The sequence below is a fragment of the Equus przewalskii genome, chromosome 14, assembly GCF_037783145.1.
Source record: "Equus przewalskii isolate Varuska chromosome 14, EquPr2, whole genome shotgun sequence".
In the NCBI taxonomy this organism is placed as follows: Eukaryota; Metazoa; Chordata; class Mammalia; order Perissodactyla; family Equidae; genus Equus; species Equus przewalskii.
In genome coordinates, this window is record NC_091844.1 from 8,265,520 (window position 1) to 8,283,945 (window position 18,426).

The following is an 18,426-nucleotide window of genomic DNA, read 5'->3' on the forward strand; positions in this document are numbered from 1 at the left end:
GGCTTCTTGAATTTCACACTTGGCTCCGTGGTCTTGAAAAGTAGCCCTTCCTGCCTCTGTGGGCAGTGCACGGTCCTGTCTGGATTGTCTTCCACCCGACAACCAGGAAGCCTCCTTCCTTTCAGGGATGTTAGTAGACGAGTGTGTGGTACCCTCGTCCTCAGCTTACTACTTTCCTGCCAATATTTGGACTTAAGAATTGGTTTCTTCTTCAGATGCTGAATCAAGAATTGAAAATAGGTACTCTTAAGCTCTTAAGTTACATGTGACTATCCTATACATTAAGACTTAAATGGTCATGTTTTTAAAGTTCTTTTCATAATAGCCATTTAACTTTGCTTTTTAAATGAAATTTTAAAAATTTCTGTAAGCTTGTTATAATATGTGAATTTTTAAAAATAGTCACTTAAAATTTTCAATAATAATAGTAATATTTTTCCTACCTAAGAGCCATAGAAAAGAAACTAAGAAAGTTATTGGCCAGCTTCCTCTTCATACTGTGAAACATGGAGAAAAGGTAATATTCTTGTGGGGTGTTTTTTCCTTTTCTTTTTTTGTTTAAACTACCTATCTGTTTATATGTCTAAGTAATACTTTCCAGTCTGCTGAATTCACAGTATCAAACATATGGTGTTTGGGCTAGTTCTAACTTTCATATATGTGTTCATTTTAAAGAAGAGTTGGCAGAAATATTCTGTTATACGGTCACTGCTTAATGACGGAGGTACGTTCTGAGAAATGTGTCATTAAGCAGTTTTGTCGTGTGAACATGATAGACTGTCCTTATACAAACCTAGGTGGTATATAGCCTACTACACACCTAGGCTATATAGTATTAATCTTATGGGACCACCATCACATGTGTGGTCCATAGTTGACCGAAAGGTCATTATACAGCAGATGACAGTATATTCAAAGAGCCTTCTAGACCTATGCTGTCGGACAGGTAGCCACTAACCACATATGGCTATTTGAATTTAAATGAATTAAACTTAAAATTCAGTTCCTCAGTCACCCTAGCTGTATTTCAAATGCTCAGATGGCCACATTGGCCAGTTGCTCCCATACTGGATGGCTCTGTCATGTCCATCATCGAAGGAAGTTCTACCTGTTGGTCAGATACAGGTGATTTTAAAGTTAAAGTCTATACCGTAGACCCTTGATACTTTAAATTCATCTCTGTTAAATCTGAGACTGTGTGTCCATTCTCTCTGATTTCCTTAATTACAGGGAGAAAATATTGAGATTTGTGGAGAAAAAATGTTGTGAGTGTGTGTGTGTGGAAGATTAGCCCTGAGCCAACATCTGTTGCCAGTCCTCCTCTTTTTGCCTGAGGAAGACTGGCCCTGAGCTAACATCTGTGCCCATCTTGCTCTGTTTTATGTGGGACACCACTACTGCGTGACTTGACACGCAGTGCTAGGCCCTCACCAGGATCCAAACCTGCGAACCCTGGGCCGCCAGAGCAGAGCACATGAACTGAACCACTGCGCCACCAGGCCGGCCCTGAAAAAAGGTGTTTTTAAAACTACTTTTTTGGGGCTGGCCCCATGGACTATTGGTTAAGTTTGGTGCACTCTGCTTCGGCAGCCCAGGTTTGGTTCCTGGGTGAGGACCTACCCCACTCGTCGGTGGCCATGCTGCGGCAGCGACCCACATACACAATAGAGGAAGACTGGCACAGACGTTAGCTCAGCAACAGTCTTTCTCAAGCAAAAAGAGGAAGATTGGCAACAGATGTTAGCTCAGGGTGAATCTTCCTCAGCAAAAAATAAAAACTACTTTTTAAAAAAAGAAACATTTTGGCATGGCCAGCTTGAGACTTAAAAAGCCAAAATCATACCAGAGTTTTAAAGCATTTTTGGAATAGGATAAACCCTAAATCTAGAACCTCAGATTCTTAGAGGATAGATTCCTTAGAAGGAAAACAGTCTAAGGCAGTGGTGTTGATTCTCTTAATAGTCCATTTTCTGTGCTGTGAAATGTTGATAACTGTTGACAGAGTCATGGGTTGGTTCAGTTGTTTCAATTTTCATTTTATCTCACTAAGTTGTTGAAACTTAATCTCTTACACCCTCTAGTCACCACTCCACTTTCCAAAAAAAAAAGGAATAGCTGCACTTATGGTATATATCCCTTCCTCTGACCCACTTAAAAGATTAAAACAAAACACTATTTAGATTACAGACCTTTGACTTTAAAACTTTGGAATCTGATATTGATGGTTTATGTGATATCTTTAATATTAAGATACTCTTGGAATTGTGCTGTTGGCTGCCATTACTTCCCTAATGCCTTTTACCTTGTAGTACCAGTTGAATTTTAATAGTTTGTGGAAGGTACTGGCTTCTTTTCATGTGGAACAGAAAAAGTGAAAAAAAATTGCCATCTCAAGTGTTAAGTAAGACTGACATCTGGTTTACCACCCACTGAGGGTCCTGGGGGCCTCCAGGGACACCCATGATAAACTCCACATGCGCTCGGCAGACCGTGACTGGACAGGCGTGTGCTCTCATGCTCCTCTGGGACATGCCTTCTCTCCAGTAGCAGGAAATCTCAGTCCGTAACTATGAGAAGACATAGATTCATATGTTTAATTTACTGAATTGGGTCTTTGAGAACATAAGCAAGTTGATATTATTCTCTTCCTGGATGGAACATTCTTGAAAATATGCTTCCACAGACTGTTTTTTGAAAGTTGTCACAATAATGGTTAGAAAAAACAGCCATAAATGGTCCATGAGGTATATACATGGATTTTCTGAAAATTTTACATTTTAAACTTCTGCAGAAAAATGTGTTTTCTTAAATCTACGTTTTGTCCAGTTCTAGAGACTGGTGTTTGTTTTCTAATTTTTTTTTCTCTTGTGGACTCATTCACAGTAATGCATAAACTTCAAACCATTACGAACTTTAAAAATTATTTCATCATTCTTGTATGGCTCTTGATAAATAAGTCATAATGTTCACTTTAGTTGCAACATATAATTTTAAGTGTTGCAAAATTAATTTTAATACAATCTGATAACAGTATCTACATATAAAATCAATTTTTACTTCTTGTTAGCAAGTGATGCACATGGCTAAATATGTTTTAAAATAAGTGCATAAGGACAGTATAGCCATGTTCCACAAAATTAACTTGCTCGAGTTGCAGCCACACGCACACACTGATTGGTAGTTCCCAAATCCCCATCCCCAAATCCTGGGAGTCTCGTTGTCCTGTCTTGGGTCACAAAACTGCTCTGGCCCACCTGCTCTGGGTGATGGAATGAGGCCAGGTGGAGAGATCCGGGGGGACCCAGGGAAGGCAGGGTGACTGACTACCAAAAAGGTCTGTGACCCATAGATTCTTAGAAGTGGAAATTTTGTCACAAGCCTGCTTCCTCCTCAGCAATTTTTGTTTCTTTTTACCTTTGTTAATTTGATAGATAAAAACCAGTATTTTTATTTTTAGTTCTTTTATCACTAGAGAGGTGAATATTTTGAGATATTTAACTATTTGCATTTTCTCATTTGTGAGTGGTAACTCTGTTCTTTAGCAGATTCTAATGAAAGTACTTTTGTTTTTAATGATTCCAGAAAATAAGTAGCTAATTGGATATTCATGCTTTTTATAAGTTTTATATTTGAAAAGTAATTATTTTAGTAAAGCATTTATTTGCATTTCTACAGGCCTTAAATATGAACACTTAAAAAAAATGAACAGTAGGGGCTGGCCCGGTGGTGCAGCGGTTAAGTTCGCACGTTCCACTTCTCGGTGGCCCGGGGTTCGCTGGTTCGGATCCCGGGTGCGGACATGGCACTGCTTGGCAGCCATGCTGTGGTAGCCGTCCCACGTATAAACTAGAGGAAGATGGGCACGGATGGTAGCTCAGAGCCAGGCTTCCTCAGCAAAAAGAGGAGGACTGGCAGTAGTTAGCTGAGGGCTAATCTTCCTCCAAAAAAAAAACAAACAAACAAAAAAAAAAAATGAACAGTAGCCTAGTCTTTAAACACTCTTCATGTCTGATTTGATAGACAATGAATTTTTTTCCTTTTCAGCCAAATTCTCTAAGGAATCTTTTGATAGTGGTTAAAAGTAAATACTGAGTAGAGATAATCTGTGTTTAATACAAGTTATGCCAATAGTATTCATCATTGTTTTACCAGGTTGCTGTGAGTTTTAGCAAGGATATACTATTTACCAAGGATGTAGTAAACTGTTTCCTCTTCTCTTTGCAGGGAATCGATGTTGATGCTGAAAATTGTGCAGTGTGTATTGAAAATTTTAAAGTAAAGGATGTTATCAGAATCCTGCCATGCAAGTATGTTCTTTTTACCTCCTGAGATGGTGAAAATTACTGGACAGGTTTCAGGTTTCTGACAACAGAGTTACGTGTCTTTCATGATTTGAAGGTCTTGCTGTCATGTGATGATCTTGCGATCATCTCATCTTTTAGAAAAGAAGCTTCCAGTCTTCAAGGCTCCTCCTGTATTGGTTTACTTTAAAATTGCTTTGCTTAGGAGACTTTAGGTGACCATTAAGACCCATTACATACCTTTCTCATAGATTGGCTTTTAGTCTAAGCAAGGCTTCATTGGGAATTCCATTATACATTTAGTGATGCAAACAGTGTGCTATGGGGGCCGGCCCAGTGGTGTCGTGGTTAAGTTTGCATGTTTGGATCCCAGGCGCAGACCCACATAGCACTTGTCAGCCTTGCTGTGGCAGCATCCCACATATAAAATAGAGGAAGATTGGCACAAATGTTAGCTCAGGGCCAATCTTCCTCACCAAAAAAAGAAAGTGTGCTGTGTTGGGAAAAAGGAAACAGAAGTATGACTGGTGGAAAGACCCTGGGAGAGGCCAGAAACAACCAGCAGAAAGTGGGTTGGGGAGGGCAGTGGTTAGTATTATTTGTACCCTGGGTTTGGGTTATTTTTAGAGTTGGGTAAAATAAATATTCCTCCCTTTACTCTGGGTATGCCAGGGGCTTTTTTCTTTTTTTTAAGCAAGAGGAAATTATGTTTCCTTTTTAATGGGATACTTTAATAACTTTTTAAAAGAATTGCTTTGTTAGCAGAAAGGTATACAGAAATTATGTTTGAAGTCTGATTGGTTTTAATTATATTTCCCACCTATTAGAAGCAGGTCACAAGTTAATATATAATTATGTTTTGCTTTATGTTTGCAAAGTACTTTTGTACATATACCAGTAGTTTATAGTAGATTAAGTTCTCAGTAATTCTGTGGAGGAATGAGTATCAAATAAAATAAATTTTTCTGAATAAAGATAGCTAACTTAGATCTACAGGCATTTATGTGGGTTGGTGTGGTGGGTACTCAGTGAATTGGGGGCAGTATGAGCTGATCGTGTCCTGTAGAAAACTGTTAAAATAGAAAAGAATTTTTACTGTAGGCCAGTTCAGGGCAAGTCTTTCTGATTTAGGATGCTGCACAGATGAGCAGCCTGACGCTGTTTCCTTTCCTGGCACCAGGTGTATCCTGACGGCCGAGCCGGGTTTTGTACTTGACCTTCATAAGCAGACGTGTTACCTCTGCACATTTCCTGGTCCCCTTGAGATTTTATTTTTTGCCCCCATTTTCTCCGTGCTTAATTTAACAGATTTCCCAATAAAGTCAACATGTTTCTTTTGTGTTTTTGTGACAGTTATTCCTGTGGATCAGTCAGTTTCAGTTTGAGGGTGGAAAGGTCAAAAGACAAGCTGGACTAGACTACGTTATGTAATTATGTTATTTTTAACTGCACTAAGCAGATTTCTGTTTGAAGAGATGGTCTTCAGACAACATCAGTAATAACGAACAATGACTAAGTATTTACTGTCCCCAGCACTGTGTGGGACGTTACACCTGTCCTCTAAGTATTTACTGTCCCCAGCACTGTGTGGGACCTTACACGTGTCCTCCTCAGAACAGCCTGTGGTGTCGGTGCAACAAGGTTAGAGAGCCGGGTCAAAGTCACGATGTGCAGTTGCACGGCTGGTGTTGGAGCCCAGTCTGTCAGGCTCCAGTACCCATGTTCGTAACTCCTTATCTTCATCACATATAGAAAACAGGTTCACCACAGAGGAGGAGAAGCTAGCCAGCTAGACCCATCAGTGGAAGAAGAAAATACATATGTGGTTTTTCCGTTTTCCTTTTTTGATTCTCAAAGTGATAGGTGTTCGTTATAGAAAAGTGTAGAGTAAACAAAAATACATAAGACAGAAAATGTGTTGTTTAAGCCTGCAACCCAGAGATGATTTGTTAATATTTTACTGTATTTCCATTGGAGTATCAGTTTCATGTTAGTTTATTACTGTTAGTTTATTCACACTACATTTACATGTGCCGTATATGCCATGTATGCCAGAAAGCTTTCAAGTACCTTACAGAGGTACATAAAAACACAAGCTAGCATGAGGCGGAAATAAACCATGCTGTTTTTATGGAGTGAAGGGAGAATTTCCTTATAAGTGTCAGGTTCTGTTTAACGTGGGAAATAGAATAGATAATTACCTAGGGTTAAGTCAGTAGACTAGAATGTTGATTTGACATTTAACTTGTAATGAGAAGATGAGATGGTGGAATGTGTTGTTTCCTTTATAAGATATAAACATTTGTTTTAAAACATTAACACATACTTAATTTTTTTAGGCATATTTTTCATAGAATATGCATTGACCCATGGCTTTTGGATCACCGCACGTGTCCAATGTGTAAACTTGATGTCATCAAAGCCCTGGGATATTGGGTTTGTTGCATTTTTGTTTATATTCAATCTCTGCCCCGGTTCTTCCTGAGTGACTGGATTTCATTACTGACCAGAGGCAAGAGGAATGGAGTAAATGCTCCTTCTGATATCCTTGTGGTTCTCTGAAGAAAGTTTCCTCTTTATTAAAAATGAATTCTTAAGACATTCCAAAAAACTGATGAACTGAGTCTGTGACTATAGAATCATATGCTCCCTGCTTCCCCAGAGAGTCTGTAACACCTTAGAGCAGTATATTTTGTATACTATGCTGCAGAGTGTATAGATGCTAGTCAGTTTTGCATAAACAGGCATTATAAAATGTTTGAAATGGAACGAGCCTCAAACTTTCTCTGGCTCAAGGTGCACGTTTTACACGTGAGGAAACTGAAGCCAACACTTCTTGACACCCGTTCTCCCCATTCCTGGGTTTCAAAGTCAGATACTGCTGGGAAACCTGTCCTGCGCGGAGTTTGCTCCATCAGTTTGAGATACTTAGATGGTCGTAGGACCTTCCTCAGAACACAGAGGTAGTGGGGCAGAAGGAGAAGGCGTAATTGTAGGTAGCCGTGTGCCAAATGCCATGTGTGCGTTACTGCGTTTCATCCAGCCGCCCCCCGAGGTCAGTGCTAGTACTCCTCCTATTTCGCTAATTAGAAACTCGAGCTTGGAGAAGCTGAAGTAGCTCATCTGAGGTCACACAGCTAGTTAATGGGGAATCAGCTTTCAGATAGAACTTTGCTAAATTCCAGGGTCCAAGCTCTTAAATACTATCTTACCCAAAAGTGGAGGGCGTAGGGAGGCAAAAACAGATTTTTCTAGATTAAGTTTACGTTGTTTTTAGAGTCTTCATATAATCTATTAATATGTCAAAATATTCTTGATTAAATATTAAATAGTTTTGAAGTAAAGATCTTTGAAAGAAGTAATTTAAATATCAAATATATTTTTCTTGTTGCTAAACATATTTTTAGAATTTTCTGTAGCATTTATTATAGAGTTGGAAACTACAAAGAGGTTTTTTGTGATAATAAATCATTTCCTGTGACTTAAAGCTGTCACAGCCCTCCGAGCGGCGGGTCTGCTTCGGGTGCCCCTCAGCTTCAAGCTCATGAGGATGGTTGAGAGACCGCTGCCTTCATAGCCACTGGATTTTCCTATGACTTAGGTTTTCCCAGTGTGAGTTCCAGAATGCCCTCACCATAGGTACACAGAAAGGGGGAAGGTCAGTGTTCAAGGACTGACTGCCTGAAAACTTCCGCTTTGATGTCTAGAAAGTTTGTCTTCCCTCTAGAATTTCTAACGTTCGTTTATTCATAGTTTTTAATGATGATGGCTCACTTTAGCATGGCGTAACATGCCTTCTCGTGAGCTCGGCTGATCCCCTTCCTGGAACAGCATTTTGAACAATAGGTACAGGAGCTTGACAGGTGTCTTCTTGGCAGAGTTTTCTTTCCTTAGATACACTCTGAAGCTCATTTTAAGTTATTTTCTTCATTAGTCAGTAATTTTAAACTTGCTTTTCATTTCTAGAAATTCATATCTAAGGAACTTCACTGACCTTAGCGTTGAGACTTTAATCCTTATGAGTTTTGTTTTTGGAAATATATCTACATAAACATTTCATATATTAAAAAGCAAGATTCTTCATTTTACATAAAGTTGAATTGTTTTCTTAGAATGTTAATTTCAGAAAGCTAGATTATGTGTTCCCAGAAAGCTTACTTTCTTTTTTGAAGAACAGAAGCCTACAGTAACTTTAAGTCAAACTAAGAAATGAACTTGTCTTGCCTTTAATTCTTTTTTTCCTCTTTTGACAACTATGCCATTTTCTTTAGACCCTTGACCCCTCCTGCGTTGGATTTTATGCATTGTTATGACACACTCACTTGCAAGAAAATGACGCAATGAGAGACCTGGTAGCATCCTCCACACAGACTTCAGGGGTGGTCCTTGGTTTGCGGTTGTAACCACTTTGATGTGCCAGCCTCACATAACTTGAATATTTTCATTCATCTGGCAAGCATTTATCAAAGGAGTGCTCTCCTAGGTGCTAGGTCTGAACATGGCTCTAGGGAGACAAAGATGAATAAGACACAGCCTTCTGCTCATGGGCTCTTGTGGATTCCACTCTGGACTAGTGAGCGCTCAGGGCATACCCACACAGCATGGCATGGAGGTGTGTTTGAACTGCTGTGGGAGCACAGAGGAAGGAGGAATTGACTCCCAGGGGAAAGGGGGAAGGTAAAGGGAGTGGCTTTTTAAAGGGGATCTGAGCTGGGTGTTAAAGGATTTGTCCGACAGATTAGTGCACTGCAGATTGATGACTGTGGACCTGTGGGGTTTGAGGCTGGCAGTAGTTATTTAAGTTTGGCAGATAGTTCAATAAATACCTGGAAAGACAGATTAGGGTGGGCTGAGCAGGAGTTCGGACATTATGGCAGCTCAACAGGCTTTGTTGCTTGATGTGTCAGGAGTGGTGTCCTGTGGGTGTTCAGTTACCCATGAGAAGGCGGCAGTGTACCACATGGTATGCGGACTGTGGAGGAGGGTTCTCGAACACTGGTGGAGCTGGCAGTGGGAGCAGCAGGCCAGCAGTGCCCTTGGTCCCAGGAGCCCAGAGGAGGGGAGGGGGCGTGACTGTGGGTGCTTTCTCTTGAAGCCGAGGTGGCGTCTCAGCCACAGGCCACAGGAAACCCACAGTAGCGTCACTGAGTGGGTCACGTTACCAGCAGTCTCCTCTCATCACAACGCAGCTTTGACTCTGGTATTAATCAAAAAGGGTTTCGGGATAGCTCCAGATTTGGAGAGTTAATGTAGTAATGCAGGTAGAGTCCCAGCCCTCACTTTCATTGTCTTATTTTCTTCTTTAAGCAGCAGATGGGGGAAGTTGGTGGCAAACTGACAGCTGACAGACACCCTGTCTATAAGGAAGGAGCCAGAAGTGATTATTTTTAAGTGAACCAAAATATAATCTGAAGCCCTTTGTTGTTCAGAAACCTTGCTCCCTATGCCCCGCTGAAAACAGCACAGCAGTTAGAGGCAGCACTTCCAGCTCGCGGCTCCAGCCGTAAGTGGTCGGCAGACAGACGATGCCCACCCTCTGCTCAAGACGGCAGGAACGTGCGTTTGTGACACAGCACGTTCCGGCAGTAAATAGTTTAAAAGGTGGCCATGCTTGTATCAAGGGGAAAAATGGATTTTAGAGAAAAAAGCATTTAGGTCTTGAAAAGCTGCTCATTGAGAAGTAATTCATTTTCTGATGATGCTAAATAAAGAACACATGGATGTGCTTTTTGCCATATTCCATGTATAAAAGTAAATATTTTGTATGAATTATGAGCAAAAGATGATAGGTGAGCTTGGATCATGTTACTTAGAAAAGATGTTTCCTTTTGTTCTAACTCTCAAGGGAGAGCTTGAGGATGAGCAGGAGCTGCCCACTCCAGAATCGACCCCTGGAAGCGTTTTGGCTGCAAACTTGAGTATTACTTTAGAAGATGATGACAGAAGTGATGGGAGCAACTTGCCATCGTCTTCCACTAATGAGTCCGTGCCGCAGTGCGATGCTACCTTTAAAGAAGATGCGGGTGAAAACACAGCCTTACTAGGTAACTAGCCTGCAGTTTGTCAGACAAAATGATGTTACCAGTAGTTGAAAGAAAATGAATAAATACTTAAAATGCAGAAAAACATAAAGGAAGTATGAAAACCATAATCCCACACCTAGAAATACCATTTTAACTTTTTGATAAATATCTTTTCAGATTTTTTTCTGTGTTTAAGCATGGGGAGAAGATGATTTATGTGCTGCTATTAGGTACCCTGTTTTGTTCTCTTAATGTATGAAGCTCTTTTTGTATCAGTAGATAAAAACGATTTTGTAGCTCCATTATTACATTTTGGATTTACTATAATTTCTTTAAACCACACCCCGTTGATGGGCTTTTATCATCAGTAACACTCTGACATCATTATGTATATATATTTATCACCTGTTTTCTGTCATTCTGATTGATAGATAGGTAAAACAGTGAATCAAATTTTTTTTCATTATTGATGAGATTACCTTCTTTTCATATTTGTTGGTCATTTGTATTTTTTGTCTTACGAGTTGCCCATTTCATCCTTAGCTTATTTTTCTATGGAGAAACTAATTTTTTCATATTGATTGTAGGAGGTCTTTGGTCTTTGTCGTATATATTGTATATTTTCTCCCCAATTTCAGCATTCTTTGACTTTTTGATGTATTACTAGATAGAAATCAAAAATTTTGCAAATCAAAAATTTTGATTTCTATCTAGTCCAACTGCACATTCTTTCATGATCCTGCCTTTGGTAGCATGCTAATTTAGGAAAGTCTTTCTCGTCTCAGGATTATAAAAACATTGACCTATATTTTGCTATTTGTGGTTTTGTATTTTACATTTAAATTTTTAATCCACATTGTTTAAGGGGAGATTTAACTAACCTATTTCTTTCCCAAATGTTTAACCAGTTTTTAATTGCTTAGTGAATGGTATGTTTTGATATTTGCAAATCAAGGCAAATTCCTTCATCTTTATTCTTTTAAAAAAATTTCTGGATTATTCTGCATTTTTTTAAGATTAATCTTAAAATCATTTTGCCAAATAAAAGATCCCATGAGGATTTTTGTCGTAGTTGATTATATATATGTAACATCTGTATATATAGTAAATAATTTTTATTATAGTTAACTTACAGATTATTTTAACTTGGAAGAATTGATGCTTCTAATTCTGAATTTTGCCATCCTGGAAGAGAAAGTATATTTTTCCAAGTCAGTAATAGTCAAACTGCATCAATTTGTCTTTGTGTGTGTGTGTGTACATATTTAGGATCTGTGAGGCAAAGATAGTTTGAAATATTACAAGTTAAGTTTTAAATTGGACCAGAAGAAGAAAGATTGCGTTGTGGAAGATTTCAGAGAATTAGAAAGGTTGATCTGTGGTGAGCTCCTGCTAGGACTGAACCACCTCACAAGGCAACGCCTTCTGTTAAATGGCTCTTCTTTTTAGGAATAACATTGTGTTAAGCCCAAAGTGCTACCACCGTTATTGCTGCCATTGCCTTCAGTCTCCAGAAAGGAAACGAAGTGTCTGTCTCTGGTACTTGACCACCCTTGAGATGTTTAAAGACAGATAAACCTCTTATCCTGACTGCACGTCCTTCAAAAGCGGTCTCCAGATTTTTCTGCATTCTTGTTAACCTGTACCACATTAGTTTGTCCGTCTCTCTCCTCAAATGCCCTCTTGGAACTAAGATAATAGAATTTGAAGTAGTGGATAGAAGTAAAGGTGGAAAAAGAGTCTAGGTTACAAAACACCAGAATGTCAGACACATTCTAAAGAAGCTGGGCCCCTCCCCCACCCGCCTTTTGCTTGCTTTCTAGTTTCTCTCTTTGCCCTGTATTTCCATTTCCGAGTATTTGTTCACTAGTAAATTGACGGCTAATTTATATGTTCATGTTCTTTCTACCTTAAAATTGTTACAATATAATTTGAGAAATATTAAATTGGAAAAGTCAATTCTTAGCAGACAGTACTTCAGAATATAATGTAGCTTCTCTTAGAGTTGAGAAAACATGGACTAGATTCTCAGGCAATTGGGAGATTTTGTACTCCTCCTCCTGGTAATATCAGACTGGGCAGATTTTGGGGCCCCCTCTCCTTGGTCTAACAGGCAAATCCAGCGAGCAAGCTGCACGGGCTCTAAGCCAGTACAGTAAAATCCGTGCCATGCTGTGAGGCAGCAGTGCAGGCGGTCTTCAGCCTGTGTCAGAGTGACCTTGCAGCCGCACGTCTCATGACTGAAGACAGCAGCTGGACAGATCCACAGCAGGAAGAGATCAAGGGGGACCTCGCTCTCATTTCCAGCTGCATTTCTTAGAGATTGAGGGAGTAATTAACAACCCTGGTCCTTGCCTCCCTCCACACACAAATACCGTCAGCATCTCTGAACTTGTTTCATGTACAACTGAGAAATTCTTGTTTATGTTACCTTCAATGTATAATCTAGAGAAAAGCCCCGATGTGCTCTATCCCTTTTTGAAGTCTAGTTGAAGGTTTTCTTCTTTTCCTCTTCCCTGCACGTACACCGTTTGTGAAAGAGATACAAGCTGCACTTAAACTCACAGCCCTCGGAGCCGTTCCATCAGAGCGCTCTGTGAACTGTTTTCCTGGGGTTCAAACTCTTCATGCTGATTATTGAGTAACCTCCTTCACTAATAAAACCTAGACTCTTTATTTTAGTCAACAAGCCTGTCTGGATTCAAATACCTGTCCCTCTTCCAAGATACTTAACCCTCTCTGTGCCTCAGTTTCCTCATCTGTAAAATGGGAATAATATCCTGCTGGTCTCTCTCATTGTGTCAGTATATATATTGCCCAATAAGTGCTAGCTCTTGTTTTCATGGGCCGTGACACCATCGTCGTCATCACCAGAGCTACTTGTTTGACTTTTGGAAACATACTCTAATGCCACCAGCTCAGACTGCATCTTTCTTTGTAGCACTGTGCTGATCAGATTACTATTGAGTAGGCTAATAGTAGAAAACCTCTCATACTGTATGTGAGGAAGATGGTTATCTATTTTTCTTGACTGTTTCTCTGGAATGGGTTGCCATCTTTACTTGTAAATTTCATTTAAAATTTTCTGTAGTCTGTTTCTTGAATTACAATCTCCAAACAAGTAACAACATTTATGTAACTGAAGTTTAGAATATGCCAACCCACTAACCTAACTCTGGCTTTTGTGCTTTGTTGTAGAGACGGGCAGGAGCGACCCTCAGCGGGGAGGACCTGTCTGCTAGCACATGTCCACTGCTGGAGTCATGGACAGAGTTTCGGCTTGACTCAGAGGACACTTTATTTTTACTTTAGCACATAGTTTGTATATTTGAAAATAATGTACATTCTTTTACTTTTCAGGTTCTGATTTGATATGCAAAGGGCTAAGATATTTTATTCTTAAAGAGACTTTTTGATTAGTCTTTATATATCAACTGAAATATATCGTTAGGATGAATATGTTGTTTCAGACCATTGGGGAGGGGACAACCAGGAAGGCCTCCCCTGTAAAGGGCAGTGGTGGCTCTGAGTACTAGACAGCTACCACGGCGCTGTAGGATTGAAGCGAACTCTGCTTCTCCAGGGTGCTTTTAGACTAGTTGAAGTGGAGTTGTGTAATTAAATGCAATAATTGATCACGTGAATTTCCCTAGAGGAAGGACTTTGTGAGTACATTAAACTTATAAATGAGGTGAGCGAAGTCTGCAGCTTTCCTGCACCTCTGTATTGCATAGAGAGATTTCACAACCTGAGAACACTTTTTAATTATTATTTTCTATTGGGAATTATGAGAAAAGCATTAGATGACTTTAGGATTCCCATATTTCCCTTTTATTACCTAATTTCTTGTGACATCTTGAAGAGGAGGCAAATTTGTCCATTTTTTCTAGAAATAAAAAAGCTAAGATTCTGTATTGCAATGAGTATGAATTTCTTCATTGCCTTGTTAAGGAAATCGAGTAGGCAGACTGATTTTTTGGTAAATGATGAATATATTGGTTCCAACTGCAACTTTACAATTAAAACGGTGATAGATGGAGAATTTTGATTATTGTAACAAAATAAATAAGTAACCAGTTTTCTTGAGTAACTTTAAAGGAAACTTACTGACCGTGACCTTGTTTAATCATCTGTCTTCTTTAAAAACTCACTTGGTGTTCTTAGTTGTAGGTGAAAGGAGCAGGCTAATGGAGATCTCGTGCAGACTGAGTTTTATATAAAGTGATTAAATAAACACTCTCACTCTGTTCTCTCACTTCTAGGAGGTGGGAGTCAAGGATGATGAAGGAGGTATTTTTTTAGAACTTGAAATTGTAGTCTTTGTAACTTCTAAACTAGTTACTGTGTATGTCTTTATATTGTGGGTCAAAATGATTATTGAGAAAAATAGAGTTTTAAAATTTTTAAAAATTTATTCTTATAGCTGTATCGAAGATAGAAAGCTTATCTATCTATAGCTTATTTTCTTCAGTTTGCCTCACTTTGATTCCAGCCACTCGTAGTGAAATTACTTGGTAAGCAAATAGTTTTACTGACGTCAACTCTGTGGCCAGACTCAATTTGAGGAGCTACTGAAATAGAAAATTTGTCTTACTGTGAGCTCTTATTTTAACAGACAGCTTCAAAGTAGGTTTCCATAATAGCCGTTATGCTTGGAGTCAGCCTTCTGTGGTTTATTGTGAATAGGAAAATATGTCCTTGATTCTATACTAAGTAGATTGTTTGCACTTTGTATTTGAAGAAACATACCAGCAAGAAATGCTTTAATCAATTCTTCCCAGTAGCCAATGAAACTGACTTTTAAAAAGAATACTGTGACAGATGAAGGAAGTGTGATTTCTTAATCTTGATCAGCAGCTAACAAATACAGCTTTCCTTAATTCAGAAGTTTGAACACTAAATTATGAATAGAAGAGATTGGAAGAATTGTAGTAGCCTCATCTCTAGAAACACACATCTTTAATAGCAGATAGAGAAGTTAGCAAGAGAAGAGACAACTCTTCAGTACTTCAAAAGGAAAAAGTTCCCTTTGTTAGGTTTTTTGTAGATGGAAGTAAGCATAAAGAAGGATCAAATGTTAACCAGAATTTTTGCTGAAACATAAAGTTGATAAAATGTGGGGATTATAGGGAATGTAAATGAAGAAAGGATAGTAAATCTGAGAGGTTTAGGGAAGGGTTAGTTATATTATTTATGGCAGTAATCATTTTCCTTCAACAATTGTCATAAAGGCCATTTACTCACAAACAATAGAGAAACAGTATTTTTTAGCTCACAGCCGCAGCAGCGTGCGCAAGGCCGCGCGTCCGTGGGTGTGGAGCTCTCCTCGGCCCGTGGCCGCCTGCGCGCTGTGGCCAGAAGAGCGGACGGTCTGGAGCGGGGCAGACGCGCAGCACCCTGGCAGGTAACCGTTCCTGCGCGCCGGCTTCCGGGGACCTTGAGTGTGCGCAGCCTTTCCTGAAAGATTGCTCCCTGTGGTTACTGGGGAATGATGACAGTAAAAGGCCGAATTGCAGTGTCCTCCAGCAGTTTGCTCTCTTGTGGGGTACACGATGACAAAATCTCCTGAAGCGAACCACTGGTCTGACCTCAGTAACCGCAACTTGGAAGCCCCGTACCTTGAGCAGCTTTCCAAGAAAGGCATTCCCAAAGAGCACTCAAATGTTTTAAGGAAAAGCAGTCAGTGAGCCTTCGGACAGTTTTGGGGCTTAAACGAGTAGTAAATACCTGTCTGCACACTTTGTGATCTCCTTGCTGAGTCAAGGATGCTAGATCATAAAAACAGTCATAGACTTCCATTTGGATCCCATTTGTTCCCATTTAGATGAAATACCCAGTGTAACCAAATTCCTTAGTGAGATAGCTTAGTTTGGCAACAGTGTCTTCACATTAGAGTTTATCTGGGGGCTGGTCTGGTGACGGAGTGGTTAAGTTCGCCCGCTCCACTTCCGCAGCCCGGGGGTTACAGGTCCGGATCCCGGGTGCAGACCCAACACTGCTTGTCATCTCACATAAAATAGAGGAAGATTGGCGCAGATTTAGCTCAGCGACTATCTTCCTCAAGCGAAAAAAAGGAGCATTGGCAACAGATGTTAGCTCAGGGCCAATCTTCCCCACAAAAAAAGTTCATTTGCTCAATGAAGGCTGAGGTTAAATTGGTATGTATATATTAGTAACTAGAATCTGAGGTAATTATACGTTTTACTCAAAAGCAGTTTCTTCGGGCTCAGTGTAAAACTGCTTTGTGATTTTTATGAAGCACAGGATGCTGACCTGAACGAAAGCTAGTTTTGTGGCTTAACCCACGTTGTGCTTCTGTGATGCAACAACCAATGAGGAAAGCCACCTACACCTTTCCCAGTTAATGTAGGTTTTGAAGTTTTAAAAACACTTTAAAGCGATTCATTTTCAAAAATACTAATACATGTATTGCTAGTTACAAGTGAAATTTCTACAATGTCACAATCAGTCATGCAGGTAGAGATTTGCCCTCATTCTAACAGCAAAGTATAAAATAAGTTGTAAATTTTAAAAAGTATTTGCATTATGTTAAAAAAAGGTCAGGGGCTGGCCTTGTGGCACAGTGGTTAAGTGCGCATGTTCCGCTTCGGCGGCCCGGGTTTCACTGGTTCGGATCCCGGGTGCAGACATGACACTGCTTGGCAAGCCATGCTGTGGCAGGCGTCCCATGTATAAAGTAGAGGAAGATGGGCACGGATGTTAGCTCAGGGCCAGTCTTCCTCAGCAAAAGGAGGAGGATTGGCAGCAGATGTTAGCTCAGGGCTGATCTTCCTCAAAAAAGTAAAAGGTCAGTCAGTCCATTCTTTTTGCTGAGTTGTAGGCTTTTGTACTATGGGCTGATGAGAAACCTGGGACGCCAGGACTTCTGAGGGCTGACTGGACACTTATTGAATCCCAGGGTGACACAGGTGCTCTTGGAAGCACCTTAGGGATTTTCCCCATAAGAGCAGTAGTGATTGCATAAGAGGAAAAGGCAGATCAGATATAAAATGAAATCAGCAAAATGTCTTTAGGTAGAGGCTGGGAAGTTTTATCCAGTATGTAAAAAGTTCTTCCCATGCCTTAATTTTCCATACCCTTGAAATGTTATCTTAAAGGGATAACACTCAAAATATTTAAAATAGGTATGTGATCTGTCATTCTCCATGGGAATGTGAATCATTACAAAATGTATATTGAAGTAACTTCTCTGAATTCTACCCTAAGATGTTACTCAGTGCTGTCTTATTTTTAACAGGTGATATGAAGATATTAAAGCTAGAAATTGCAACTAGAAAATCCACAGAATTCAAGATGTATTTTTTAAAACATGACAGTTACCTTGAACTCATGTGATTACACTTAAAAGTTGATTGCAGATACTGAATCCCAGGATTATAGTTTCTTTTATTTCAGGTAAACTTTCTTCTATTTTATGTTTACTGAAGAACCTTTTGCTGGTGTAAATGTAAATCTTGACTTTTTTTTTAAATGAAATGTTCTCTAACTATTCTTTCTAAGCTATTTATTTAAAATAAATTTTGGGGCTGGCCTGGTGGTATACTGGTTGCATTCACACACTCTGCTTCAGCAGCTGGGGGTTTACAGGTTCGGATCCCAGGTGTGGACCTGCATACCGACCACCCATCAAGCCATGCTGTGGCAGCGTCCCACATACAAAATAGAGGAAGATTGGCACATACGTTAGCTCAGTGACAATCTTCCTCAAGCAAAAAGAAGAAGATTGGCAACAGATGTTAGCTCAGGGCCACTCTTCCTCACCAAAAAAACAAAAATAAATTTGAACGTATTTCCTCTTCCAAGTGAATACCAATACCGTGATCTTGAAATAATTAGCAGCAGTCAGTCTCTTTACTAGCAGAGTCCACGTTTGCTAATTTGCTTACTCAGATGTTTCTGTAACCCCAGCATCAGTGTATGTGCACTTCTGCGGTTATCTGGACACCACCAAGTGGTACAGGTTGTGAGTTGCCTGAAACGTGTTCCCAGTTGAGGTTAAACAAGAGGATGCTCTGCCTTGGTTTCAGTTCTCAAACTGTCAACACCTGTCCTTTTCACCGTCTACTTAGTGTCACATTTTC

General features: G+C 39.8%; 1 protein-coding gene and 1 non-coding gene across 2 annotated transcripts in view; both read left to right on the plus strand.

Annotated features, from left to right (window-relative positions):
• Window positions 1-17,876, plus strand: part of RNF149 (ring finger protein 149) — a 28,904-nt gene extending 11,028 nt beyond the window's left edge. Inside the window, exons 3-8 of the mRNA XM_070573467.1 lie at window positions 449-517; window positions 4,225-4,307; window positions 6,641-6,737; window positions 10,147-10,345; window positions 13,523-15,728; window positions 17,583-17,876. Coding sequence (XP_070429568.1) covers window positions 449-517; window positions 4,225-4,307; window positions 6,641-6,737; window positions 10,147-10,345; window positions 13,523-13,566 — 492 coding nt within the window. The 3' untranslated portion in view covers window positions 13,567-15,728; window positions 17,583-17,876. The remainder of the gene's footprint in view (window positions 1-448; window positions 518-4,224; window positions 4,308-6,640; window positions 6,738-10,146; window positions 10,346-13,522; window positions 15,729-17,582) is intronic.
• LOC139075879 (small nucleolar RNA SNORD89) lies at window positions 15,805-15,918 on the plus strand. The gene has a single exon (XR_011526791.1). It is a non-coding gene; the product is annotated as a small nucleolar RNA SNORD89 (small nucleolar RNA).
• Window positions 17,877-18,426: the final 550 nt, after the last annotated feature.